The sequence below is a fragment of the Nothoprocta perdicaria genome, unplaced genomic scaffold (assembly GCF_003342845.1).
Source record: "Nothoprocta perdicaria isolate Ctin4 unplaced genomic scaffold, notPer1 scaffold_506, whole genome shotgun sequence".
Taxonomy (NCBI): Eukaryota; Metazoa; Chordata; class Aves; order Tinamiformes; family Tinamidae; genus Nothoprocta; species Nothoprocta perdicaria.
The window spans coordinates 74962-101898 of NW_020455762.1; the positions used below are offsets into that span (position 1 = coordinate 74962).

Genomic DNA, 26937 nt, shown 5'->3' on the forward strand with positions numbered 1-26937 from the left:
GTGGAGCATGCAAAGGTCGGTGACTGGGACCGTGCTGGAAGTACTTGATAGCACAAGCCTCYGAGGTGGGAAGCCCACCCCAGCTAGTCACCTCCCAGCTCCACTGAACAGCAAGTCCTTTCTCTCTGGCACCCCGGAGATGTCACCCACTCCTCTAATACAGTCCTCGGCGGCTGTCATGGATTTTCATGTATTTCCTCTATTATTTCTCCCTGCTTGAACCTTTCAGATAATTGATGATACTTTAGTTAATCATTTTCTCCCTCTTTTGTCCAGCAGATACCTCGGCCTCGAAGGGATCCTTTTCATTTGGAATCCGCGCCTTCCCCCACGTAATCGATCACTGCACCCCCGGGGACACCCCGTTCACAGCGGAGCAGGATCGGGCTTCATGAACAACCAGAACATGGTGGCCAGGCTGCTGCAGGAGTGCCAGCAGGCCCTGGACACGCTCCTGTCGGCCACGTCAGAGCCGCGTGAGGAAGACAAGCGGGAATTCCRGCGGAGCGAAGGTGAGGAGGCCCCGAGGAGAGGCACCAGGAGCCAGGAGCAGGCTGCTCTGCGCCTCGGAGCTGCGGTGACCAAGCCTCAGCCCTGCCCTRTTTTTCTTCCCCGGGCAGATGAGTGTCAAGAGACGACTGGATTTGTAGGCCCTGAATGGGATGTGGGCTGCAGGCYGGCCGGGAGAGAAGCCCACTTTGTTGCAGTGAATTGCTGTCAGTTCTAATTTTAGGCTTCAGTAAACATGAGGCTGTAAGGAGCAGTTTAGTTGGGGAAGAACAATGCCCGAAAGTTTGCTGATGCACATAAATTTCAGTTATTAAAAAAAAAAAAAAAAAAAAAAGAGAGAGAGAGAGAAAGAAAAAGGATGCAACTTGTGAATAAGAGCACATATTTCCTCTCTTTTCATAGGAACCGGGGGGAGGGCGTTTTCTGTTTGTCAGCTTCTCCTGATATATTAAAGAGCTCATTGCCTGAATCTTTATCTTGTAAAATGCGCGTGACCTCTGTAAGTGGTGTCCAGAGGAAAAACTTGCAAAATCCCTCTTGAAAGGGAAATCCATGCCAGCTAATGGCTGGAATAAATATCCAGGAAAGGGTGAAGTGTTTTTTGAAGGCTACAATTAAAAAATTCTTTGCTTGTTTTAATGGGAAAAACAAACCAAACTAAAAAAAAAAAAAACCCACAACTAGTATTTACTTGGTATTAATTTGGATTTTTAAATTTTTCTGTGCCTTGTCATCTCCAGTGGAATTCCAGTTCATGTTAGTGGTGAAAAGGTGTAATACAGTTGGTTCAGTTTTCTCTATAATCAGATTTTCAGAGGGCTATCCGACTGAATTGTCACAGGTTTTTCACTCACAAAATAAAAGGCATGCTTGAATTGCTCAAGTTGCTTGAATTATACTGTTTCTGTACAAGCAGGGGAAGTTATGAGCACTGGAAAAAATTAAAAATACTTCAGCAGCTAGAGGAGATAGAGCAAAGGATAACAGTCAAGTTTTTAAGAAGGGGAAAAAAGAAGGCACTGAGGAAAAAAAAAACCCTGCAAATACTCAGTTGTACTTGCTGGTTTTGCTTAGTAGTAAATCTTTACAATCTGTCCGTTTTTTTCAGTTTAGTGTTAGTACTGTTTGGGTTTGCTCTGCTTGAGCGACTTGGCCATAATGTTAATTTGATTTTTGAAGTCTTTTGTCTCGGAGAGGAGAGCTGTTGAGAGGAGGGCTTTGCGAGCATCCTTGTTCTCGCTGGGAGGTCAGCGGTCCCCGGCTGAGGCGCCCGAGCCTGCTCTTGAGCCTGTTTGTGATAGAGGCTGCCGTATAGGTTTCTGCTATGGATACTGGAAGATTTGTCTCTTCTTTTCTTTGTTTTCAACAAAAGGTACTTTGTTTTCTCATCCCAAATTCTTTCAAGCTTTATTATCGCCCTTTAGAACAGGCTCTTGAACTCCTAATCAGGTAGTGCCTTTCTTTCCCCCGCCACCTTCCTCCTTCCTTTGCTCTTATTAAATACCACAGAGTATGAGAAATAATCAGTTTAGTTCCAGATAAGGTAAATCAGCGCCCTTATAATCACCGAATTAGGCATGGTCCTTCAGGTAAAGCGCTCCAGGAAATGGGAGATCAGAGCATGAGGCGCTGGCCTTCCCGGGGCGCCCTTGCCCGAGCCGGCCCAGAGCCGGGACGGCGGGAGCGGGACCAGTACCGGTACCGACTGTGGTCCGGGGGCACCGGCGGGCCTGGTACCGGTACCGGCTGTGGTCCAGGGGCGCCGGGCGGCTCCGGAGCCCCTGGCAGGTGGCTTGTGCGCGGCGGTAACGAGCGGCTTGGGCTGCAACGGCCCCGTCGGGCCCACACGCGCCTCCCGCAGCAGGGCATTAGTGCAGGGTCACTTCTGGGAGCCGCGCGGGCCGGGGGCACTCGCTTTGCACCAGCGGCCGGGGGCTTTCTGCTCCTCCCCCTGCCCAGGCCCGGGCTTTGTTAGCCTGGCCGCAAGCACGGGAAGGACTGAAAGCCAAATACATATCAATAGGGGGGAGAGGGGAGAGGAGGAGCAAACCCGCATCTCGCTTTATTTTAGGAGACAGAATGGGTATTAGATTGGTCCGGATTTTTTTTTTTTTTTTTTTTTAACAAATCTTTCAAGCTAACCCCTCTGTGGGTTCATCTCCCTTTCAACCCCTATTAATTAGTGGATTTACATTGCTTACACAGATAACATCTATCAGTTATAATCTCTTCTTCAGGGAGCTGGGTTTTGGTCAAAGCCATAATAGCTATCTCACAGCCTATTTTGTGAGGCTCTAGTGGATGTTCTTATATCACAACAGCGTATTGTAATTAACACATTAATCGTGTTTATTTCCATGTGTTGACTACTACACACCACAGCAGAGTCTGAAGCTGCAGCTCACTAGGTTCATATAAAGGTCCCGTCCGATAGACAACGAAAGGCTTCCAGCTCACCACATCCTTCCTAAAAATGTTACTGCAGATCCCTTTATTAAGTACCTCAGCAGTGATAACTGCTAAAGATGACTCTGTAAAATTAAAAGTTCAGTATTGAAGAATTTGGCCATATTCTTTGTTCTTTGGTGCATCACATAAGATGATAGTCTAAGGATAAGATGGGGAATAAAGGAGCAGGGAGACAGCAGTAATACATTTATGAGAGAATATCAGTATTTGCCTCATCCCATGGATTTTGGTTTTCTTGACATTTTTTCCTATTTTAGTTTTATTGAAGTACATGTGAGYTTCTGTTGGGAAAGACAAAAGAAGAAAGGAGAAAATAAGACAGAAAGGTTTTCTATGTAAATATCCCATTTCTGTGTCTCTGGATTGATTTTTTTTTTTCCCCTAAAACATCAGTCCCATTGGGTCATGCAGGGAAACATTATTAGAGGTGCTTGCTTTGGTCACCTTCAGGCATCCCTCATCTTCCACTGTAGAAGCTTGAGGGAAAGTCAGTCTTCAGGTATTAACACCCCCTGACCACCCTATGTAGGGTAAAAGAAACCCTCTTGTTTCGTGTTCCTTGGCATCAGGTGAGCATCCCTGCTCCTGCAGTGATTCTTGTGGGGCTGCCCTACTGCAGGAATTGCTGGGATTGTGAGGCTAGGSGCTCACGTTGCAGCCCCCCGTCCCCTCCAGCTCCTCCGCTCGGCCACCTTTCCACGTGCTTGTCCTCTGTGCGCCAGGGAGGGCTGAGCCGCTCCAGGCACACCTTCCGGAAGCAGGGAAACACGGTTGTCCCTGAAACTGTAGTGATGTTGACAGGGAAGCGGGTCCAGGACGGCAGCAACAAGTGAGAGAAATGGAGTTGGAAAATGTGGTATGGTTTTTAAGGCAATTTTTTGAAAATAAGGCCCTAGGTGTCAGGCTTTCTACTTTTCCCTAGGAAAAAAAACAGTGAATGTGCTGCAGTACAAGCACAATATAGAATTTGTATGTAGTGTAGTTTCTTGTCCATAAAGGATTCATTTACAAATACATAATAATACATTTATTGCATTACCTCGTTAAAACACTGATGGTCTCTGAGTAGGCATTTTCTAGGGATTAATGGCCAGAAGGGGCCAGATCTGCAGCTGATGATCACCATTACCCCCATCTGGTCAATAATCCATGTTAATCCACTTTTATTGCCCAGAGAGCCTGCCTAGCCTAGTGGTTAGCACAGTGCACTGAGGCTGTGGCTTCACTGCTTTTTAAGGAAAATGAAAAGTGAGCTACTGTTTGAAAGGAGGGAACAAATTCAGGCCCTGATCTCCAGCTGTGTGTTCTTACCAGCAATTGCATCCTTAGTAGGATCTGTTTGGAGATCGAACTGAGACTAATCATTTTGTTTTGCAAGGTGGGTTTCCAGCTGGACTTGCTGCTGCTGCAGCCAGGTGATGGTTAGTGCTGGCAGACACCAAGAGCCAGACCCAGGGAGAGAGCAGGATTTGTGGACAGGCAGTGGCCACAGGGCAGCCTAAGGTAAATGCAAAGTTGTGCTTTTGCCTGGTGAGCTTCAGCAACTCCCTGGAGGATTAAACACCGGGCATCCCAAGTGAAGGGCATGGGAGCTGGGAGCACTTTTCACTTAGCAAAATCCACCCCGACTTTTCACTTAGCACAGAGATGTCAAACGGTAGACTGTGCTTTGCTTTCCAGTTGGGAGGTGAGCTGTGCTTTGTGACGTTTGGAAACCCTCTGGTGAAGGCAGGAGGACGGGGGTTGTCCTTGTGGCTCTGTACTGGCTATTTGAGTACCCCGGGATTGGGAGGGCACCGGGGCCAGGGCTGCCCGGCGCCTGGGGCCTCTTTATTATGGCTGTTACAAACTGGGAGCAAAGTGCMGAAACTCAGGCTCAGCCAGTGCCAAGTACTGAGTTACTGTAGCATCAAGGAAGCTGCATCACGCAGAGGTAGAGTGGATGAGGGAATGTCATGCACGGGTGGTGTAGCTTTAGCTGGTGCCTGCCGTGCACCTGTAGAAAACACAGCATCGGTTCCCAGACACAGGGCCTAAGCCTTTTCTTATGGACACAGAGGCAGCCTTTCTGGTACTTCTAAGGTAAGTGCTGTAATCTAGAGTTACTTTTGCAAGAGCATATTCAGGAACTCAGGCCAGTAATTGTTTGACTGATAATTTAGTCAAAAAAAACAAGTTCTCAAGAACACATTGTCATTACTCATTGCATCTCTTTAGGCCTTGGCTRATTGCTGTGTAGCATTCAGGTTTATCTCCCAGTTTGGATGTGGCTTTTAACGCTTGCAAGAGGTCCTCGGTACTGCCCTGGGCAGAAGCAGGGTGGGTCTCAAGGCCGTTGCCTCTGCCTGCTGTGCCGAGAAACCTCTGTCGCGCCGGGGAAGAAGCYTCCTCGCGCCTGCCGAGAGCAGCTCTTCATGCCCAGGCAGCCACGGGGCCCTGCTCCTTCCACCTGAAAACCTCCCTAATGGCTCAGGGCACCAATTTACCTGGAGGGCAGAGCGGAGTAGGGTAATTGATGACAGGCAACCTTTCCTTCCYGCCGCTGGCAAGAGCTGACAGCTCGTGGCAGTGGTGAAAAGGCTCCAGGGAGGAAGGGGGGATGCTTTTTGCAGGGGTGGTGCTGTATCATAACACTTGTGGCTGAGTGCACGCAAGGCCTTCACCTGCACTTTGACCTTCGCAGCTTTGCTTCCCCGCGAGCTGAGGACCCTCCTTGAGGAGGCAAAGGAGATGAAGTGGCCCTTTGTGCCGGAGAAGTGGCAGTACAAACAAGACGTGGGCCCAGAAGACAAAACAAACCTGCAAGATATGATCAGCGCGAGGCTCCCAGAGTTACTGGTATGGACCTCACCCCCCTCCTTCCCTAAAACCCGCACGGCTGAGGCGCTTCCGCGGGCACAAAGCCCGAGCAGGCAACACGGGGATTATTTCAGAGACCTCTCTCTTTGCTGCACACTTGCTGTAGCAGCGATGTGCTTGGTTGGCAGGCCCGGGTGCCCCCATGGCCAAGGAAGGGGCCAAAGGGCCAAAGCGAGAGACGGGGCTTTCATTTGTTACAGTGCTCAGGCAAAGGCAGGTCCAAGGGCTGGTGAGGGGAGAGAGGGAGCCAGGAGGTCCTGATCACTGCAGACTTCTCCACTGAAGCTGTTAGGAATCAAAGTGTGTGATTTGCTCCTCGCAAGACACCTTATCTCTGCCTCCCTTGAGCACGTCCTGCGGGAACAGGAGGAGACCAAGTGCAGCTCCCAGCCACCAGCTAATGCCAAGGGTGCAAAATCAGCTGGAGCTCTGCCTCGCTGCTGGGCTGSTGGTGCCTCAGCCATGTGGCTCCTAGGGCACGGACAACGCCACGTGAGACGGGGCAGCTGGCGCTCAGCAGAAGTGAATGTTTACCTCTTTCTGCAGACCTGATGTTGAAATAAAACTAAAGTGTGAAAGGCTTGCGTAAAGCTTTAGAAATTAACATTTTTGAACAGAATTCTGYATTTTTAAATTTAAGATTGCTATGGGAAGTGAGGATTATTTGTCTTAGTAGGGTTTGCATAATTGAACACCTGCTTTTTAAGAAAACAATTTAATAGGATCCCTTTGGGCACCTAACGTGGCCAAAGGGAGGAAAGCTAAGAATTTACTTATGCAGCTTCTCGTATGGCTAAAGAAGGCTTRTCTGAGTAAGGAGTTGCAGAATCCAAATTGTTCTGGGGGAACCCACCGTGAAAGTGGAGGAGTTTAAGATGAGAAAGCAGGAAGAAGTGCTGGATTGCTTTTTGTTTTTCTAGTTTTCTCAGGTGTCAGACGTGACATAGCAGATAGAGGAGTCCCTTTTCAGTAGTGAATGTGATACCTAGCCTAAAGAGCGTCCCTTGAGCAGGACAGACATAGACTAAAGAGGAAGTGTTTAATTTTTTTTGCACTTACTATAGTGCATGTCCCAAGCTGAAGCAGTCACGTTGCTCGTGGGAAGGGGCAATCTGGCCCTGAAAGCAGGGGGCCAGGGCAGGAGCTGACCCCACAGAAATCAGGCTGCAAAACCACCGTTAACTACATGGAGGGGGCATGAGATTTTGCTTGTTTCAGTGAGAACCCTGCCAAAATAAGTTGTTTGTTTGAGGACAGAGCAGCAATGAGAAGTCCCACAGAAAAGTGGATGACGAGGYTGTGATTTCCACGAAGCAGATACTCCATTGCCTGCATCCCCTCGCCAGCATCATACGTTGCTGGAATTCTCAATGCAGTGGTTGGGGGCGAGGGGGGACGGGACGGGACTCTTCTTGGGTATTTATTTTCTTCTTCTCTTTGGTGTGTGTGGCCTTAGACAGAAATTTATGGTGGTGGTTGACCTCCTTTACAATGCCCACACAGCACACTAACTTTGGAGCATTTGTCTGCTCTCTCCCAGGATAAGCACCTGCAGTAAACTCCCCGAGAGACCTGGATAGATGGGAGATTAATGTGGCTGTAATAGTGGAGCAGTGTTTCCAGCATTATGCCCTCTCCCCAGGTAGATGGATCTTTTCTGAGATGATACCAATTATTTATTGCTGAAACATCTGTTGATAACTGCAGCTGCCCTTGTTAAACAAAGCATATCATGGGGTCGTAGACTATAGCGACCTAAAATCCTACCGCATGCTAGTTTTAGACTATTCACCAACACCCCCTGAAGTCCATTGGTTACCGTTGTCTTCAATGTTTCATCATGCRGGCGAAAATACTTTGTAAACATTGTGCTGCCTTTCCCCGTGTGCTTTGAAGTATTATTTCATCTTCATTGGTAATTTATACTCCAGCGCTATTGTACCATGGGAAAAAAAGGAAAACCTTTTTTTTTGTTTTCCATTTAAGGGTAGATAGACTGACATTTTGACCTGTATTATTAGTATTAGTCAGGAAAAGGGATTTTTTTCCCCTTCATCCATTCCCCTCCCTTTTTTTTTTAATAAAATTTCAAGGCAGAGCAAAGACTGCTTCAGTGCTTTGAATAAAAAGCTGGGMGGGAGAAATGAGTCTGAAGAGAAGTGATTACAGTGTGATGAGGAAAGATAAAAGTCTGAACAACTTTTTTCTTCTTTTTTGTTTTGGTTTGAGGGGCAGAGGGATAATTTAATTCCTGAAAGCAAAAATAAGTCTTTGTTGACTTATTGTTCAGAAAAACCTTTAAAATTTTTCTTCTGTTTATTTTAATTTGCCATGCTTAGAATAAGCTCATAAACCGTAATTCATTACATTTTAAAAGTGCTTTGAGATCCATGAATGAAAGGCACTTCATTACCATAACACACTGGCGCTGTTATGAGGGGCCAGATCTGGCTACCAGTGCTCGTGATGAGGATGTTTTACTCGGTGAGTAGCCTGAAAAGCTCCAGGAGACCAGCGCAGGGAGTAAGCGGATTAGGCTTTGGCTTCAAGGGTTTGCCTTAGTGTCGCACTTTAAAAAGTGGGATGCCCGTTGCTGGCGGCTGCACGCTAGTTGGACACATCAGGAAGGCAAAGCCACCTGCACCTGCATCCTTTTAAAGGGCTCCTCCTTGCCATGGGATCATTACTTCTGCATGCTGACTACAGTGCTAGGAAGGCATGGTGAAAACACTGAGAAGAGGCAAAGGAGCAAAGGGAAGGGACCGTGAAACCAGAGTTTCTTTGATCCTCATTGCAGCCTGAGTCCAGTGAGTCACACTACCTCATGGAGAAGAGCTCAGAGCAGAGGGTGGCAATATGAGCACAGTTTTGTCTCCGTTTTCTCTCTGGTACAAGAAATTACCACACCTCTTAGGGACTGGAAAACAGCAGATTTGTAGTAATACTTGGTGCAAACAAGTACTTATCGTTTTCTGAGATCTTTGCATCTTGTACAATTTTTTTTTTTTTTTTTTTGCCTGCTACTCAATTGGGCAGCTCCTTCCCCGTCACGTCTTCCATTTGGTGGAGATTTGCGCAGAGATCCAAAGGATGATAACCAGTATTTGCTAACAAAGCAAAAACTTGGAAACACTAGGATTTGATTTGTTGACTTGTTTTATTAACAAGTCAAAGCAAAACCAGCATTGTCACASGACCATGCTGAGAAATATCAGTGCAGAGGGATTACTTTTTCTCTCTTAAAACCCACATGTTCCTCAGAATTACGACTTCTAATGAAGCCTCCCAAACAGAGGCTTCCAGTGGTTCCCCTTCCTGAAGATCTCTGGAATGGGATGTGGTACAAGYGGCTTTCTGCTGTATAACCAGCCAACAGAGGGCAACCTGCCCATGTCCACATGGGCTGTGGTCTGGCAAACCCTCTCGTGAGCCCTCTCTGACAGCCTCCTGTGTGTTAGCTTCTCACGTGGGATTACTCATTCAAGGTTCTGGGGTTTTTTGCAAGATCGGGACCCATGCTGAAACCCACCCTAACGCTGTAGGACTTCACTTAGCTCTTCSCATAGGTATCGATAGCTGCTGTGGCTGGTGCGGGCGTTCAGCCACAGACCAGGCCGTGCTGGGGCAGGAACGGTGCCAGCGCAAAAGCCAGGTGAGACCTTGGACGTTCTCATCAAATAAGGCCTTGCCCATGCAAAGACACTGAGGGAAACAGTTAGCATGGTTAAGTGGGCTAGTTAAAGGACCTTAAATGTGCGGGCGAGGGCGGCCTGTGCGCTGAGGCAGTCTGTGGGGGTCTGCGGCCGGGCAGGCGCCCTCACAACGCGCCCGCCATGTCATGTCATGGTGCCCGCCATGTCGTGGCGCCCACCTCATGGCGCCCGCCTCAYGGCCGAGCTGGGCAGGCGCTTCTGGCCGTGTCTGTGCAGGGTCTCATTGAAGTTACTGGGGACGCTGGAGAGAATAGAAGACGCAGGGCTGCGGGGGYGTTAGCTAATTGCGTGCTGATGGATTATCATTAGGGAAACGCTGCTGAGGGAAGTGCCCCAACTAGCCTGAGGTGTGTGCGGCACTTGAGAGCTGGGAGCCTTTGAAAAGGAAATAAAGAAGGGGCTGAGGATTTAATTTTCTCTGCCTTGTACCTGTTGGTGTGGTAACAGGACAATTGAGGTCCTGTATCTTAGCCCTGGGGTCTCGGTTGTTTGGGATGACCTTTTGCTACCTGCTCCATGAGAGCTCTCCTTGGGTGATCCCGGTGAAATGGAGAGTGGCGTAACGGAGAGCTGCGGGCCGGATTCGGCACAGGGGGAATTCACAGCCTCCCCTGTGCTGGGCTGATCCTTGACAGGTCAGGGCTTTTCCATGACAAATAGCAGAGATGAGGTCCTACGTGTGCGGGAGAAGAGCAGGGACCCGCTCGGTGAGTCGCGGCAGGTGGTGGCACTGCGCCCATGGGAAGCCTCACGTTATTCGTCCCCCTACGTTGGAGGGCAGCTCCACGGCTTGGCCCAGGGGGACTGCTTTGATGTCGCCAGCCTGCAGCGCTGAAAAGCGCTCGGCCATCCTCGGTGGCTCACCTGTGTGGAGAATGTACGGCAGAATTTGTATATGCAGCAGCAAGCGAAAAATGTGACGTCCAATACTAGATACCGAGAGGGATGTTCATCTTGTTTATAGCTAGGATTTCCTTTACTCAGATGCTGCTTGTTGCATCAGACAGAATTACCACTGGCATGTAGCTATTTTTAAGTATTAAAATACTCACTTTAACATAGTATTTTAACAACCAACTGACAAGACTTTGGCAAGTCTTAGGGCCAAAAATTGCTTATTGTACCTATCCTGGGTAACAAACAAAAGTGAGGGACTCTTGGAGATGACAGTCCCCCAAATCCCTGCTGCCTTGGCAGAAATGCCCGCTAAAGGAGTTTTCTTAGCGCTTTAAATTACTCTGTTTCTGTCCTTCCCCAAAATGCTGCTGTTCAGTGAGCTGAGGTGCCCGCCACTTTGCTCCCTGCTGGCACCGCTCAGGCTCATCACGCACATGGTTTTCACTTGCACCCGTGGGTAGCTGTGCTCGCATTACTGCTTCTGCCTGCAAGCAGCATTGAGATCTGCATGAAAAGAGCAGTATGGTCAGGAATGGTACTTTCCTTCTCATGCAGGGCTACGGGAGACTCTTGCCATCCTGGCAAGGTTTGGGGCGTGCCACGGGCTCTGCAGACGCTCCACTCCTTGCCGAGAGGAAAGGGAGAATCCTTGAACGGGAGAGTGCAAGCTTAGAACAGCAAATGGGACATACTGATAGTGATAAAACTAAGGCACTCGCAAGTTAAAATGGAAGAAAAAAGGGAAAGGTTATCAATAAAAGCAGGGATTGCTAGTACTGTATTGCTTTCTCACTTGGTAAAGGAAATTTGTTTGGTTGCAAAAACTGGCGTTTTCTATGGTATTTTGAATGGCTAATAATGGACTGAATGYTGCTTTCATTGAATAACCCCCCCAGCTTTCCATTGCTTTGAGAATGAATAATTTGAGCTAATGAACAGTTTCAGAAGCTCAAGCCATCAAATTGTGTTCTCCTCTGATCCGAGCAGAGGTGAGTGTCCGGAATCCTCTTATTCCTGAGGCCACGACTGTTTGCTGGGGGACTTGACGGCCCTGCATTTCAAGCCTATCCATCTGTGCGTTGCGGACACGCTTTCTTTTCCCCATCACAGAGATGGTAGGAGGCTTAATTCATTGTTATTTGTAGAGTGCGCACTGATTGCCAGCTGAAAGGCAGAGATTGATAGAGAAGTCCCGTGCAGTGACAGCAGATTTGGTCTCTTGGAAATGCAGGCTTTGCTAACAGTGCGTGGGGTAAAAGGGTGAGACTCCAGCTAAATCCGTTGGTGTTTTGACTGTGCATTTAATCCGACAGGGGACGAATGTAGGAAAAAAAGTGAGCAATTTGTTCGGGTTCATGTATTTCAGTGATGTGCTAACTAGGGAGAGATCCTGAGAGAGAGAGAACTAAGGCACCTGGAAATATATGCCATTGAAACTCCCGCCCAGCGCACAGAATTAGAATTTCTTTGTTGACTGACTGCTTTTGTGGTTGTGTTTTGGGTTTTTTTTTAATATTTTTAAACTTCAGTTGCAAGTAAATTTAAGACAAATATGGCCTAAGTTTGAGCTATGGTATTTGCTCATTTTCACCTGCCTGCCAAGCTGTGGTCACACTCTGCAAACTRAATGATTTCTGCCCCCTGCTTTCTAACCTTACCGCTTGCAGAGGCGTCTTTCCAAGGGAGACCCTCCCCAGTCTGCCCGCTGTGTGTGAGGTTTGCCTATGGGATCTGCGCTTTATAAAGAAGGCAGAGAGAGTGGATTAAATCAATATTTCATTTATTTGTGCTTGTAATTCCTCTTACATCAGCTGCCACATAAAGATTTCCCCTATTTTCTTCCCCTCCTCCTCAGCCTCATTTACTATGCACCAATAATTTCCCTTTGACGCTTTCCTGCCAGTTCTAGTGCCAGATGGCTCCGGTTCGAGCTGCTGCCCTCTCTGGGGAGCGGCCCCCATTGTCAATGCAAAGGAGGCATCRTGGCTTTGAACCCAAAGCTGAGACCCAAACTTCAGGCGCGGTGTGAGGAGGAGCTAAAGCACTAATGCAGGGAACCATGCAAACAGCACACCCTCCCACTCATGGCCATTAAGGACAAACCCTTCACTCAAGGCTGCTTTGCATTTTCCCCAATGGTCCGTGTGTAGAAATCTCGTGCAAATTTAATTCTGTCACCACCTGATTCCGCTTCCCAGCCGCGAGGTTCCCTTTGTGCCGTAAACTCAATTAGACATATGCATTCCACACCGTGGACACAGATGTTAAAACCAAGTGTGCACGTAGCTCTCGCTCCGCGTAGATGTGTGCACATCAGCTTTAAAATGATAAAGAAAGTGAGTAAATCTGGTTACTGTGYGAGCCCGCTGCGTGGAACAAAGTGCCCCTATGTGGCGAGCGGGGCTGGGTCTCTGACTGTGCTCAGYGAGGCTGCTGCCTCTTGGAAGTGCTTGGAGCTTCCCTGGGTCTGCGCCGGGTGACGGAGAGCCGTGCTGGATCCTCGCGCGCTGCACTGGGACGTGGCGAGGGGAGGCTCTCTGCGCGTGTTTCGTGTGCGTGCCCAGCGCGACACGGCATTGTCTGGCGGTGCGCAGGAATTCTGCAGTCACACAGTTTGGCAGCGAATGAAAGAAGCGGGTATTAATTTCTCGGTGTGCTGCTCGCAACACGGGACGTAATTGCGGGGAGTGACACCGAGCCGTGTTTCTGTGTGCCACACAGCATGCGGCCCTGCCTTTTTTGTAAAAAAAAATAGCAGAGTTTCTCTCCCTGGCTTGACTTTTCTACATTTTGTGTCCATTTGGTTTTGGAGAGGGACACAAGAGGTTTCAGCATTGAGCAGAGAGTTAAATTATGCAGCTGCAAGGCTGCCAAGCCCTTCAGAATAGGATGCTTCGTTTAGATTTTCCACAATGCTATTGAAGTGCTTATTTTCCTCCTGAAGAGACACAAACAGATGCAAACTTCTGTAAACACTTTAGAAATGAATTCAGTGAGTTTGGCCTCTCAGCAGTGCTCAATAGCTGACAGAAAAATGTCTAATTAGTGCAAGTGGAAATAATAGGGCCACTTGGATTCCTTCCATCCTCCTCCAAGTCTACTTTTCCTAGGGACTCAAAGGCCCTTTTGTTTGGTAGGTCACCCTCTCTCAGGCTTTTGTGCTCCAATCTATTAAAGGAAGAAGGGGAGGAAAAAAAATAGATTAGGCGATGCTCTGTGCTTAAATATATGGCCTGTTCATGAGCATTTGGAATGGATAGTTTGCAGTGTCAGTTTACAGGTGCTTGGAGAGGGGGATTCCTCCATTGTCAGTGGGCACAAGCAGCGCTGCTGCGCACGGGGCTCCAGGCATCCTTTTCAAGTGCCATCCTCTCAGAAAACTCAACTTGGGCTTGGGGAAAAAAAAAAAAAAGAAAAGGAAATTTGTACAAATCGGCCTCGCTGAAGGGCAAACAAGCCAGCAAATACTCGCTGCAGATCAGTGACGCAGTCCTGTGTGCGTGCATGTATTGCAGGCTCTTCTAACCTTCCGAAACAGGCTTTCTCCTGCGCCTCCAAGGGCTCCGTGCTTTTGAAGCCAGTAAATGTTGTTTGATCAGGCTGTGATGATTCCTACTGTAGGCTGCACAGTGGTTTGTCTGCTGAAAAACAAGCTGAACCTGGCTGTCACTGAGGGCGCTGTGGTCTGGAAGCAAATTAGGGTTTTCTCACCAATATTGGGTTTTTGATGGTGCAGAGGGGCTGATTCTCCCTCCTTTCTTGAAGTCTCTTGTCGCTGGAGTTACTCACTGACATCAAGAAGATARAGACACGTATTTTTTTTTTTCATGAAAAGACTTGATAGGGTTCAAGGTGGGGTTTTTTTGTTCATTTGGTTGTTTTTTCCTCTTGTGATTTGCGTACTCCAAAACAGTGCATTACTATTGCTGTCTCCCGGTGGAGCTGGGAGGCAGAAGGGCAGGAGCTGCGCGGACCCTGTGAGGCTGTGGAAGGCCGTGGCATCGTCACGGTGCCCAGCACCGGAGCCTCCCTCGCGGAGCTCGGCTGTCCCTGCAGCCCTCTGCGGTGTTTCCAGGGCYGAGAGCCTCTCCTCCACACCCAGGCTTTCTTCAGGCCTTGCAGCGAGCGTGTAAGAGAGGACCTGTTTAAGAGGCAGCAGTTCAAGGGYGTCATTTCACGTTCTTGTTCAGCCTGTCTTCTGCGTCACAGGGAGATTTTGACGTGGCATGCAAACGGGAAGGCTCCAGTCACTGCTGCGGGTTGCTCATCGCGCCCCGTGAGAGCGGCTGCATCACAGAGGTGTTTCGCTTCCATCCTAACAGGCATCCCTAGGGATTCGCGGATGTGCGCGGGGCCGTGTGCCGGCCCCCCTGCCCTCGGCACACGCTGCCGCGYGCCTCTGCCTGACGCCTCGGCTCGCTCCCGAGGCTCCGCCGCGGAGCCGGGACCGAGGGGGCTAGTGCACATCTGCAGATCCTCAAATACGACCTGCACAGGGAAAACATTGGACTCCTGCCCTGTTTGCTCCTTTGTGGCGTACAAAGGAGCGTTTGRTCCTGCAGCCTTAATGCTGCATTAACGCTGGTTGTTGGCATTTAGGGCCTGGTCCCACAGGGAGCAACAGGACCCTGGGAGTCCCTCATTTGCCAGGGTGATTCTGAGGAAAAGCAGAAAAGGAAGGCTGGAACTCCAATGTCCTATTCCCGCTGAGGTTAGTGGGAGCCCCCGCTCATCAGCAGCAGCGATAAATCACTGGTAAATCAATGTAGACATCTGCATATTCAGGCATATTCAGAGAAGACTCATTTTGAGAAATGGTTTGAAAATACATTTTCTGGTTGTGCCTTATGCCATACGGAAGGAGTGGTCATTCCCCATTTCTCTAGGGATAGCTTAACCTAGSAGAATGGCTCTCGTGACCATTTCCAGTCTTTCCAGTTTCTTATTCCCTTTGAACTAGTTGTTGTTAATGCTACTAATTGGTTGGGCGTCATTTAAATTTGTTAACAGAGCAGCAAATTATATGGTTCCAGATACCACACAAAATGCGTAGACACCAGCCAAACAGGAGTGAAGCCTAAAGTGCTAGCAAAACAGCTGCACCCCTCCTGTCTTGAAACTAAAAATGGGACTGAATTAGTCATAATCAGAGATAATAGCAAGTCCTGTATGAGGTATTTTTAAGGTATTTCTTCAACCCGCGTGTTTTCCGTAAGCAGCCAGCGGATCCTTTCCCCGCTGGGTTTGCCAGAGGTCCGACCCGCGTCTCGGCGCTCTGTGCAGGCTCACTTGAAGGCCTCCATCGCGGCGCGGGACTGCGTGACGGCGGCGGCCCTCGTGTTCCTGCTCGACCGCTTCCTCTACTGGCTGGACGCGTCGCGGGAGCTGCTGCGGCTCGCGCGGCGGCTCCACCGGCTGCGGCCCGCCACGCCGCTCGGCCCGCAGCTCCTCATCCGCCAGGCCCGCCTCGCCGCCAGCGCAGGTAGCGCCGCTCCGCGCGCTCCCGGCCCTCCCGGGCCCCCCAGCTAGGAGCTGCTAGACTGTGGGGACGATGCGTTGTCCCTTTGCAGGGGTGACACACACACACACACACACACACACACACACACACACGTGTGCGCAGCCCTGGTGCCGTGGCGTCGAGCGCTGCCGGCCCCCCGAGCCCTCCCGGCTCCTCTCGCCGGCACAAAGGCACCGGGATAAAGGGTGTCGGAGCCCAAAGCGGCAGAGGGAATTGTGAAAGGGGGTGGAAAATACTAATTGGGGCCTTTGTTCCTTAACAAATCTTCCCTGCTGRTTTCAAACAGGGGTATATGAATTGCTATACTTCTGCCCAACGGTGTTTAAAAAGTAAATTAGAATCCTGGCATTTTCTCTGCACTGTCCCAGCTGCTTTTTGTTTTTTTTTTCTTTTCCCTTCAGAAGTCCCACTTGGCTATGCAAACAATGCACCTTGCAAATTGATAAAATTTGATTTAGCGAAGAATATCATGCCCATCGTTCCTATAACATGGACAGCACCTGGAAGAATTTCTGTCGGTCTTTSTCTTGTGCCTTTGAACAAAGTCAAACAGATTTTGTTTGAAAAACACAGATTAGGGGTATTTTATTTGCATAAATTGTGAGAACTATTAGTTCCCTTTGYAGCCATTTTTATTTGTGACTCTGGATTTGCAGTGCACCCATTACCATGGTATTAAGGTACTGGCACATCCAATTTATGGGCTGGTTTGGCCAGCATTTACAGTTCTCTGCTATTGGATCAGTCTTGTTGAATTCAGTTGGACAATCATGACAAAAAGCAGGGTTCAACACGAATAAAACTGATCAAATTAGTCGTTAGGCATTTCCTGCAGCCCCTCAAGCCTGCCATGGGTGATTCAGGCCATGAAGCATGCAATGAAAACACATCACACACTTGGAGCCTATGGCAAGCAGCTGAAATGCAGAAGCCCATCTTTTGTTGCATCCAGTTATGTTGACTTTTTTGATTATAAATTCTGTGCTTCTTGCATTCCTTTACTGAGGCCTCGTGGTAGAATACGAACAGCATGCACAGAAATTCAGCAGAGATATCAGGGCCCGACTAGAGGAAGCTTTTCTCCCATTTAAAGGCTAAGTGCTCTTCCAGGAATATACAGCGTTAAGTAAAATATATATTTATATGTGTGTGTGTGTGTGTGTGTGTATACACACATGTAGTTATATCTTACTGTGCTACCACGTTATTACAGAATATAGCATATAAGCAGATAGAAGTATGCACAGAAACAAATGTGTGTGCAAGTGATCTCAGCGTGCAGAAGGTATAAAAACAGGCTTCCTCATGGGATTTTCTAAAGTAAGTGTCTAGCTAGAAACAGCTACCTCCTCAGCTTTTTTTATATGATATTTTTGTGTATTCAAAACCGCAGATATAAAATAGAATTCTGACCATGAGTTAAAATCTAACAGTGCGTGTTGGAATGGAAAGTTTAGAATAAACTTTCTGTGTGACACAATGAGAGTGATGGGAAGACAAATAGAATTTACAGGAGGATTTCACAGATCAGTGTGTTTCTTCAAATCATGTTGCATGATGCATTTTTACATTATTAATTTTCTATTTTTTTCTATGAGGCAAACTTCTAAAAGCTGAGTATATCTTAAGCAGCCTTATTAATGACAATGGAGCAACAGGTATGTATTTCATCTTTGCYAATTTCATAACTGTTATTGTGATGGGGTTTTTTATACTAACAATAATAATCACACGAGTTTCAAATAAGGCCAGGCAGACCTCAGTAATGACTCATTATATTCTACCTCTCTCTGTCATCACCTTTCTTAGCTAAATTGTGGAAACTTAAACTTTCTGTTTTAAGACTTCCATAATTAATGTATCTTCTCTTGTTTATCTTGTATTGATGATCACCCTATGAGTTTCTGATATTTGAAAAGAAAGCATGCTTTATCAATGATTAAAATTATGTATTGTGCTCTCCTGTATATAGTAATGATAACAAAGATATTTCCATATTCATTCTTTTAATTGATTTTAATATGTCTCTGTATAATATTTGTATAAAATGACTTTTTGTGATCTCACAGAAAAGCAACACTGTTTTTGTGTTGCTCTGTGTATCTGTCATTCAAGCTGTGTGCTTCTGTATCTGTCTTGTTGTCTTCCTTCTGTCCCTTTTGTCATCTGTCTGCCTCTAAGGCCTTGTCTCACCCGGTTGAATTCAATGAAAAAAATCCCAGTACTTTACTGGGGTTTAGGTAACCCTTAGAGGCTTAAGGTGACAACACCACCGTTTGTACTCTACTAAACTTTTCAGTGCTTTGCAGGTACATGGCGATATGCTAAGGAAAGTGATAGGACTCTTGTTCAGTCAGTCTGCTTACAAATCAGAGGACAGATTCTGCAAAAGCTGGGTAAGATTCTTTTTCACAAGCATCTGTTCAAAGGTTTTGCTGTTTTTCTTTCTTCGCAGTCAACACTCTAAATGATATGCATGTCATATGCCAACGTTTTAGCTTATGCAAAACTTCTGCCTGGTGTCCATAACACAGATATGGAGTATGAGCTGTACACATCTGCTTGAAGATCTCCAGCCATTTACCTAGAACCCATATTTTAGAAATCACTTTTTTTCTTCTTTTTTAACCAGTCAGACGAGAAGTCAAGGAATATTTTCAAATGTTATTCCATATTTTCCTATGCTATTCCATATTTGCTAATCTTTTTTTTTTTTTTTTCAAAAATTTCTATTCCCAAAGGCAAGTAGTAGCTTCTAATAAGTACACTGCAGTGGTTTCCTCTGCATATACAAGAAACTCCCTAGCTTTTGAGTATGATGAACTTATGTTTTTGTGGTTTAGTGCTTGAGATCTAAAACCTTAATTTTATGGTGTTTTGGTGTGACCCTTCTTCTCAGTGACTGTTGAGCTGAGGTCTTTTATGAACACAATATGTGTTTATGGACACCAAAAGCTGAAGTAAGCAAGTAAATGTTCGCTCTTACTAAAGCAAAAAGTGCCGTGTTATGGTTTTATGCTCTTCCGGGGACTGCCTTGCCCACTGAAAGCCATCTGTAGCAGTTAGCTGCTTTAGTGACTATTTTTCTGCTTTGTTTCAGGGATGTGGTATGAGGCAGCACAGTTGATCTGGGCATCAATTGTGGGATATTTCAAACTTCCTCAACCAGATAAAAAGGTAGGATGCCTTTTCATTATGGATATCCTTGACCATCAAAAAATCCCTTTGCTTCAGTCAYATATTTTAGAAATAATGTTTCAACTGTTATGTGCTACAGACCAGGTTAACATTCAGGAAAAATATTCCAGCTGCTGTCTTTATCATACACGGTGAATGTATATATATGTGTGTGTGTGTGTCTGTGTGTATGTGTGTGTATATACACTATGAATACACAGGAAGTTCTTGACATTTGTTAAACTCTGATTGTTTGTTTTGAAATAGGAAAAAGTTTCATCCCCGAAATGACTTGTTTTCATAGGCTACACATAATCATCATTATTACTTCTATCATCTTCCTATACATCTTCACTTTGGACTTGTTAGGAAGATTGGGATGTAGTAGTGAGTTTTTAAACACTGTTTCTGATTTGCTATAGTCTTTTCCACAAAAGAGTGGAATCAGATTTGAGACTCTCTTCCGATGAGATTAGCCAGGATTTATTGCAAGTTTTGGTAATCTCACAAGACTATCATCACAAAAAGCACCAGGGAAAAATTGCTAAGGGAAATCCAGTGCTATTCAAGTTTGTGTTCCAACCTAGATATATTTTTAGTCTGGATAACTGACCTTCATGAAGCCTCACATGTGTCATCACCCTGCATTTCCCACAACCTAAATAAATAAAAGCATGAGATGGAAGAAGACCTCTCTTCTCATTTGGCTTCATATTAATTAAATTAAGAGCTTTTTTATGATGTGTYATAAATAGCATCTAACATATTATGAGCACCAAAAATCAAAATGCGAGGAAAAGCTCTACCTTATTCTTCCGTTTCTTTTTCAGGGAATTGCTACTTCCTTGGGTATTTTGGCAGACATCTTTGCTTCCATGAATGAGAAAGATTATGTCCGTTTTAAAACCGATGCTGAGATTGACCTGGTAAGATTTGATATTTGTCTGCAGGTTCTTCAGCTGAATTTTCTGTAGTGGTTCCAAATCTATGCACAGTTAGTTTGTTCTCCAGCTCTTCTCCTTTGCTGAGAGGCTGAAGAGAGCTCCACTGCTCCCCTGGGAAAAGCTCATTAGCAACTACGTAGGAAAAGCAGTTTGTTTTAGAAAAGACATATTAAAAATACTTACTTTTTGTGTGTGTACGCTTGCATTCATATAAAATGTAATATAAATATATGCATTAGTTAATAGAAAAACTATAGCATCTTTATTGACCAGCAGTGTGGCACGTGTATAGTGCAGCTGAGTAAAAAGATACCTGCAGAACAGAAAATCGCAACAGACCTGGCTGTTGTTTTGTAAGATTGGAGGTCTCAAAAGATTTGAAGGTGTCAGAGAGCTTAGCAAACCTACAGATCCCTCTGGCCTCATGTAGAGTCTTCCCTTGGGAAAAAAAGCCTCGGAGCTGAGCTTTGCCCTCTCTGTTTTTTGTTTCTTTTTCCATCTTACCAGCGCCTCCTTGGAGAGTTCAGCCATCGTTTATTATCAGCTGCAGAGGCCTGCAAGCTGGCAGCAGCCTACAGCCAGTACACCCCGCTCTTCGTGCTCACAGCAGTGGTAAGTGTGATGCCTCCCCGTTCTCAGAGACCAGTCCTTTGTGGAAGAGAAGAGTCCAGGTTAATAAATTCAGATCTAGATCCAGCTTTCAAACACTGCATTGGTCAGGATGTTCYTATCTGTGTTACGTGTGATGCTACACATTATACAGAACTCCAGTCTGAAGCTAAACAGAGAAAGATGGGCATTTAAAAGGAAAACAAGTAAGATGATTTCCTGYTGGAAATACAGCAGCAGGCAGCCCAAAGCCAATATTTGCCTCAGTTTGTCTTTATGAAGGAAGGAAATAGATTTTCTTCTCCTTTTGTTTATTTGCAACAGAGAATCGGACTTAWTGACCTTAAGTCTTTCCTCCCTGCAGAACATCCGTGGGACGTGTTTGCTGTCCTACAGCCACTCCAGGGACTGTCCCTCGGCAAGGAGAACGTTCTACTTGTGTGAAGCAAAGGAGGCCTTCGAGATCGGCCTCCTCACCAAGGATGAGAGCAGCCCTGTCACCAGCAAGCAGGAGCTCCATAGCTTCATTAAGGCTGCTTTCTGCCTCACAAGGGTGCATCGGTGGCTCTATGGGGAGAGCGGGAAGCTCCGTGACATGGGTCAGCTCTGTAAGGAAGCCATGGGGAAGCTGGACGCGTACAGCGCTTCAGCCGCAGAGGATGGAGACAGGGGAGCACTYGCCAGAGGGATCATGGCTCTGGTCGCATCTGTCAAGAAGGGCTTGCAGGTCCGAAACTTCCCTAATTCTGACGCCAGGTCCTACGTTCCGGACAGTTACAAAGGCGCCGTGGAAAACCTTACCCTTCGAGGGGAAGCAAACTTTGAGAAGATCCTTGCACTGCATTCGCAGTATCACCTGTCGGTGTGTGAAGTGTTTGAAAAGACTTGCAGGATTCATGAGACCGCGCCAGGAGAAGCCAGAATGGGAGCCTGCATCACAACCTTCAAAACAGAAACAAAAGGCATCGACACCATGTGTACCACTGAGGAAACGGTGGGGAAGGGCAAGGACACTGCCAAGAGACGTCCTGCATCAGAAACCACAGGTAGCCCGGAGCGACTCCGTGGCCAAACAAGGAACAAACACACTGGCTCCGATGTGAGAACCAACTCCTTTGAGGAGATGGAGCCTTTAGAAGGAGAGATCAGTGAGGAAAAGGGCGTTTGCAGCAGCTGGGGAAAGGGGAGCCGGACACCGACGTCGACGTGGGAGAACTCTTGGTGCAAGGTGTCCAGGTCGAGCTGCTCCTCGAGCTGGGAGGAGCTGCGCTGCAGCGCCGAGGCCCTGCACCCTGCTGCGCCGGGCGGCCCCCGCGCGTCGCCCCTCCAGCAGCACCGGCACCAGCACCGGCACCAGCACCAGCGCCGCGCGCGGAGCCCTGCGCCGAGCGCTGCCGCCTGCGGGGAGCAGCGGGGCCCGAGAGGCTGCAGCGGCCCGGCCAGCAGGGAGGGACCCTCCTGCTCCTGCTCCTGCTCCCGCTCCTGCTCCCGCTCCTGCTCCCGCTCCCGCTCCTGCTCCCGCTCCTGCTCCTGCTGCTCCTGCTGCTCCTGCTGCCGGGAGCGGCCGGGCCGGGCCGGGCCCGCCTGCAGCACCGCGGACAGCGGCGAGCGGGGCGGCCCCCGCGCAGGGCCCGCGGGCAGCGCGGACACCGGAGCCGGTACCGGAGCCGCTGCTGGTGTCGGTGCCGGAGCCGGTACCGGAGCCGCTGCTGGTGTCGGTGCCGGAGCCGGTGCCGGAGCTGGTGTCGGTACCGGAGCCGGTGCCGGAGCCGGTGCTGCGGCGGGAAGCAGGTGGCTCCGCGTGCCCCAAGTGGACCCCGAGGCAGAAACAGAAAGCGCCTCTGACCTTGATGTCCCCAGCGCTGGTAACTTCACGTGCTGTTCTCCMGCAAAAAGCCCTCCGGAGCATCGGCCCGCTGCCAGCGCGCCGGCAGCCCCGGCCTCGGCAGGAAGGGTGTCCATATCGGAGCACTTCAGCTGTGCTACCACCGAGGAAGAGGAGGAAAAGCCTCAGAATAGGGGGCATGGGGTGCACRGGTCTGCCTCGCACCTGGGCCCGGGGCGCAGCCCGGCCGAGCTGTCCAGGAGCAGCCCCGGGAGCGCGTCTCCGTGTCCGTGTCCATGTCCGAGCCCGCTCGGGGGCAGGGAAGCCGGGGGCGAAGCTGTGGGCGCACRGCTGCTGCGGGACGACGATTACTGCAGGCTGCTCGCCGGGGCCGAGCACGGCTGGCTGGTCCAGAGACTGCTGCACACGGGGAGCTTTAAGGCTAAACAGCTTCAGAAAGCACACTGTAAGTTTGCACAACGACAGGCACTATGGTCTCGACCCAGGCTTTTTAGTGTAAATCACTATCTGTTAGGAGTCTTTTTTTTATTTATTTATTGTTTTTGTGCAAATATTTTAGCAATAGTGGAAGCACATTCCCTCCAACCTTTTTCTGCTACTCCTTAGCCTTTTACATCCCAGCCACAGGTTCCCCAGAGCCATCTCCCTGGGGCCTTGGGCATCTGCAGCATCCCTGCACACAGTGGGTACCTCCTTGGGACCACATCCTTCCTGAATGTTTCAGCCCTTCTAGTTGTTKGGATTTTGGAGTGATTTTTTTCCCCCCTTGATTGTACAACATCCAATTCTGCACCTCAGTATCTCTTAGTATATATTTTATAGCCCACTAAGCCTTCAGAGGAGCCCGGATAMCTTAGCTCCTCAGCACTCATGTTTGGTCCCTCAGCGCAGGTACAGAACAGCCCTGTGAAAGACTTTGTGCATTTTACCTGTGTGTTTTTTGTTTTCTTTTKTTTTCTTGTTGYAGCTGCACTTCTTTTGAAATACTCAAGGAAATCAGGCCTCTGGACAGGCCAGGAAACAGCTGTATTTATTGGGGACTACCTCAACGTGGCAAAGRAAGGCCAACAGAGAAGTGCATTTTGGATACACTTCCTGCATCAAGAGGAGATCTTGGGAAGGTACTGTTCGAACAGGTCCTGAAACCAAATGTTTACCCGTGCTGATTCTGTCTAAATATGAATGAAACCTGTCTGGTAAGAATTCGGTAAGACTGGTAAGACTGGTGCCTGTCATTCAGTCAGCCCAGTGCCTTGTTGCACAGCAGGCCTTACCCACTGATTTTGGAAGACTGTAAGTTTGTTCTAGGGGAACTACAGGAATCACATTAGGAGAAGACTTTTCCTTTATCTTAGCTTGCACTCAGTTAGGCTTTGGCTGATATTTTGAAGCATATGTGTGTTATGCTTTTCCAAAACTCCTGGATATTTTATCAGTCTTTGCTACACTAGTTCTTCCTACCACCCCACTTACCTCTCTGCTTTTGCATTTTGGGAAGAACAGGCTGCTTCCTTATTTTCTTCTGGCAGCCGTGTTAGTGTCTGTCTTGTCGTTACATCTCTTAGRCCTGACTTCACCTTCCTCCATGCTGGGATAATTGCATGGGAGCTTAAGTGACACCTCTGTTTATTTGACCTCTGGCTTTGTGCTAGAGCATTCCTGTCTCTGATATTGCCATACATTCAAACAAGGCACCCTTAATTTAAAATAAACTTGGTGTTTAAGAGAGTGTTGCCCAAATTGACAGCAGTTAACCCGACAGAGATTTCAGAGTGGGCTTTTGCATAAAAGAAGCCTCTTTCATCCTCCTCACGGGTAGGAGATTTAGCAATTAGTGTTACTCAAGAGGGCACAAGCACAGGGGCTCTCGTAGCCGGAATGAGCTCGTTTGTTGCCTTCATCTTCCCATGTGGACTCCAGCATTTGCTCTGGTCGTAGCGGCACAACGGCAGCTCTGCAGCGGCCAACTGGGGGAAGCTGGTGCCGGGCTCGAGCTGGTGGGGACTGGTGAGGAGCAGACAGTACCAGTCCCTTGTGCTGGGGAGGCTGTGCTCGTTGCTGCTCGCAGAGTTTGGGTTGCTGCTGGAGAGGGCTTATGAATTAGTACAGGTTAAGAATGCTATTTTTAGTATTTCTGACTTAGGTGGCCCACCAGCGTCAGGAGGAGTGGTCTTCTTTAAACATGCTCAGTGTTAGGAAAGCAATCCTAGCATCTAATTAGTCTTTACAGCATATTATGCCTCTAAGAGAAAAAAAAMCCATAATTTTAGTTGCTGATGCTTTAAATGACACACCCAACAGTTGGATTTGCCTGGAAGCAGCCGGGCTCTGCCTTGCTGTGATTTTTCTGTTTACCTATGAGGGCTTCACAATCACAGTCTGCTGCAAATCTGGCTACACCAAACACCTGTCTGTTTGTTTAGGTACGTTGGGAAAGAATATAAGGAAGAAAAGGGGCTGCTTCATCATTTCAGTGACGTGGAACGACAGATGACTGCCCAGTACTACGTGACAGAGTTCAACAAGAGGCTGTACGAGCAAAAGATCCCCACGCAAATCTTCTATATCCCTTCTGCAGTACTCCTGGTAAGAGCTCTCTCTGGAGCATGATACAAGGGAATTGATATATAAAGAAGGTTGTAAATTGATTTTGATTTAAAATACCAATTCTTAGGCCACCTCTAGCTGGCACATTATAATTCATATGATCTTACCAGCTAATTGCATTAGCTCGTTTCAGATGAGCTAATGTAGATGTCATGTAGATGCGTCTACATGCATCTTTTCCAGGTAAAACAGGCATGATTAAATGGGGCGCACTGCCCAGCATGGGAAAGTGGGATCCAGTACTCCTATATTCTTCACGGAAATATTCATTATGTACCTTTTAGGGTAATATTCTATCTTATTTTTTAATTTTTTTAATTATTTTTTCAAGTGCAGAGAGGTAAATAGTTTCTCTCTGTATGTTGCACAGAGCAGAATTAATTGTTTCAATAATAGTGTGTACGCTACAGCATGATGTGCATGTTGCTATCTCTGCTAGGCAGTCAGGCACTAGATCTGACTTGTGCCACTGGCTAATAATGATGAGAACCTGGCATCCATTCTCAAGTCTTTGTACAAAGAAATTAATAATTAAATAGAAAAACTGCTGATTATTTGCACATTTAAGATAAAGCAGATACAAGTTTACCCGTGAGTAGCCTTTTCACCTTTCTAGCTTGGTCTTTAGACATAATCCCCTGAAGCATATTTCCAGTTTGCTGAAAAAAATGGACATTGGTAGAATTTACCGCTAACAGAGTCTGGCCTTCCAGGATGATTTCACGTTGTATATCGTATTGCCATTGCTCTAGTTAGATGTGAACTCCTCTTGTAAACATGTGTTTCTTGACTCAGCAGTAGGATAAATATACCTTTTTCTATTTTTGATGGAAAGTTGTAGGAGGAGAAAAACAAAATGCAGTTTGTAGAGATTTAGCATCCTTGTTTTCCCTTCCCTGCTTGGATAACTAAGATTAAAACTCTTTTCAGATACTGGAAGACAGAAGCATAAAAGGATGTGTGAGTGTGGAGCCCTACATGCTTGGAGAGTTTGTGAAGCTCTCTAATAACACCAAGGTAGTAAAGAACGAGTACAAAGCCACGCAGTACGGGCTGGCCTATGGCCACTTCTGCTATGAGTTCTCCAAGGGAACAGATGTTGTTGTTGATCTACAAGGTTTGTATTGCAGAGAGTTTCACATTTTGCATAGTCTCTCATGTTCCAGAATATGCTGTGCAAAGGGCAAATCCTCTGTAAATGACCCAAAGTGAAGGGGCTGTGTGCAGATACGCTCTTGGCTTGTGCAGTGCTATTGCTGTCCAAGCAGACAGAGCTGAGCACAGTAATACAAAGACTGTGCTGTTTGATACCAAGGTGTGTCCTTTCCTCTGCAGGCTGGGTGACAGGTAACGGGAAAGGCCTCATTTACCTCACAGACCCCCAGATTCATTCTCTTAATCGCAAGGATGTTTCACACGCCAACTTTGGGAAGAGAGGAATTTATTACTTCTTCAATAATCAACACGTGGAGTGCAATGAGATCTGTCGTCGCCTTTCTTTAACGAGGCCCGTGATAGAGCCACCAGTGTAGACTCACAGAAGACAGTCCAGCAGAAAATGGCCCAGAAAACGGACCATGTTTTCTCCTGCACACGTTGAGGAATGCTTTGAGTCTGTGAGAACAGAGCTGCTGAGGCAGTACTGTGTGATACCTGTCAGTTGGTACCTGGGCAAGCCTGGGGAAGGTCTGATCTTCATGTCCAGGCTCGTAATACCATCTTGTGTACAATCTGAACTGTTTTTATATGTTTTTAATGTTTTTATACCCATCTATAAGAATTAAC

The 26937-nt window shown here is 47.5% G+C and overlaps 1 protein-coding gene across 1 annotated transcript; it reads left to right on the forward strand.

Moving 5' to 3' along the window:
- Positions 1 to 2: 2 nt before the first annotated feature.
- Positions 3 to 26937, forward strand: ALPK1 (alpha kinase 1). Its single transcript, XM_026048026.1, has 15 exons — positions 3 to 15; positions 280 to 512; positions 5663 to 5817; positions 15732 to 15930; positions 17568 to 17627; positions 18279 to 18365; positions 19070 to 19146; positions 19977 to 20072; positions 20598 to 20702; positions 21064 to 21998; positions 22596 to 22990; positions 23513 to 23666; positions 24969 to 25131; positions 26083 to 26269; positions 26488 to 26937. Exons 1-15 carry the CDS (start codon positions 8 to 10, stop codon positions 26682 to 26684), a joined length of 3051 nt encoding a protein of 1016 aa, XP_025903811.1. The 5' UTR covers positions 3 to 7; the 3' UTR covers positions 26685 to 26937.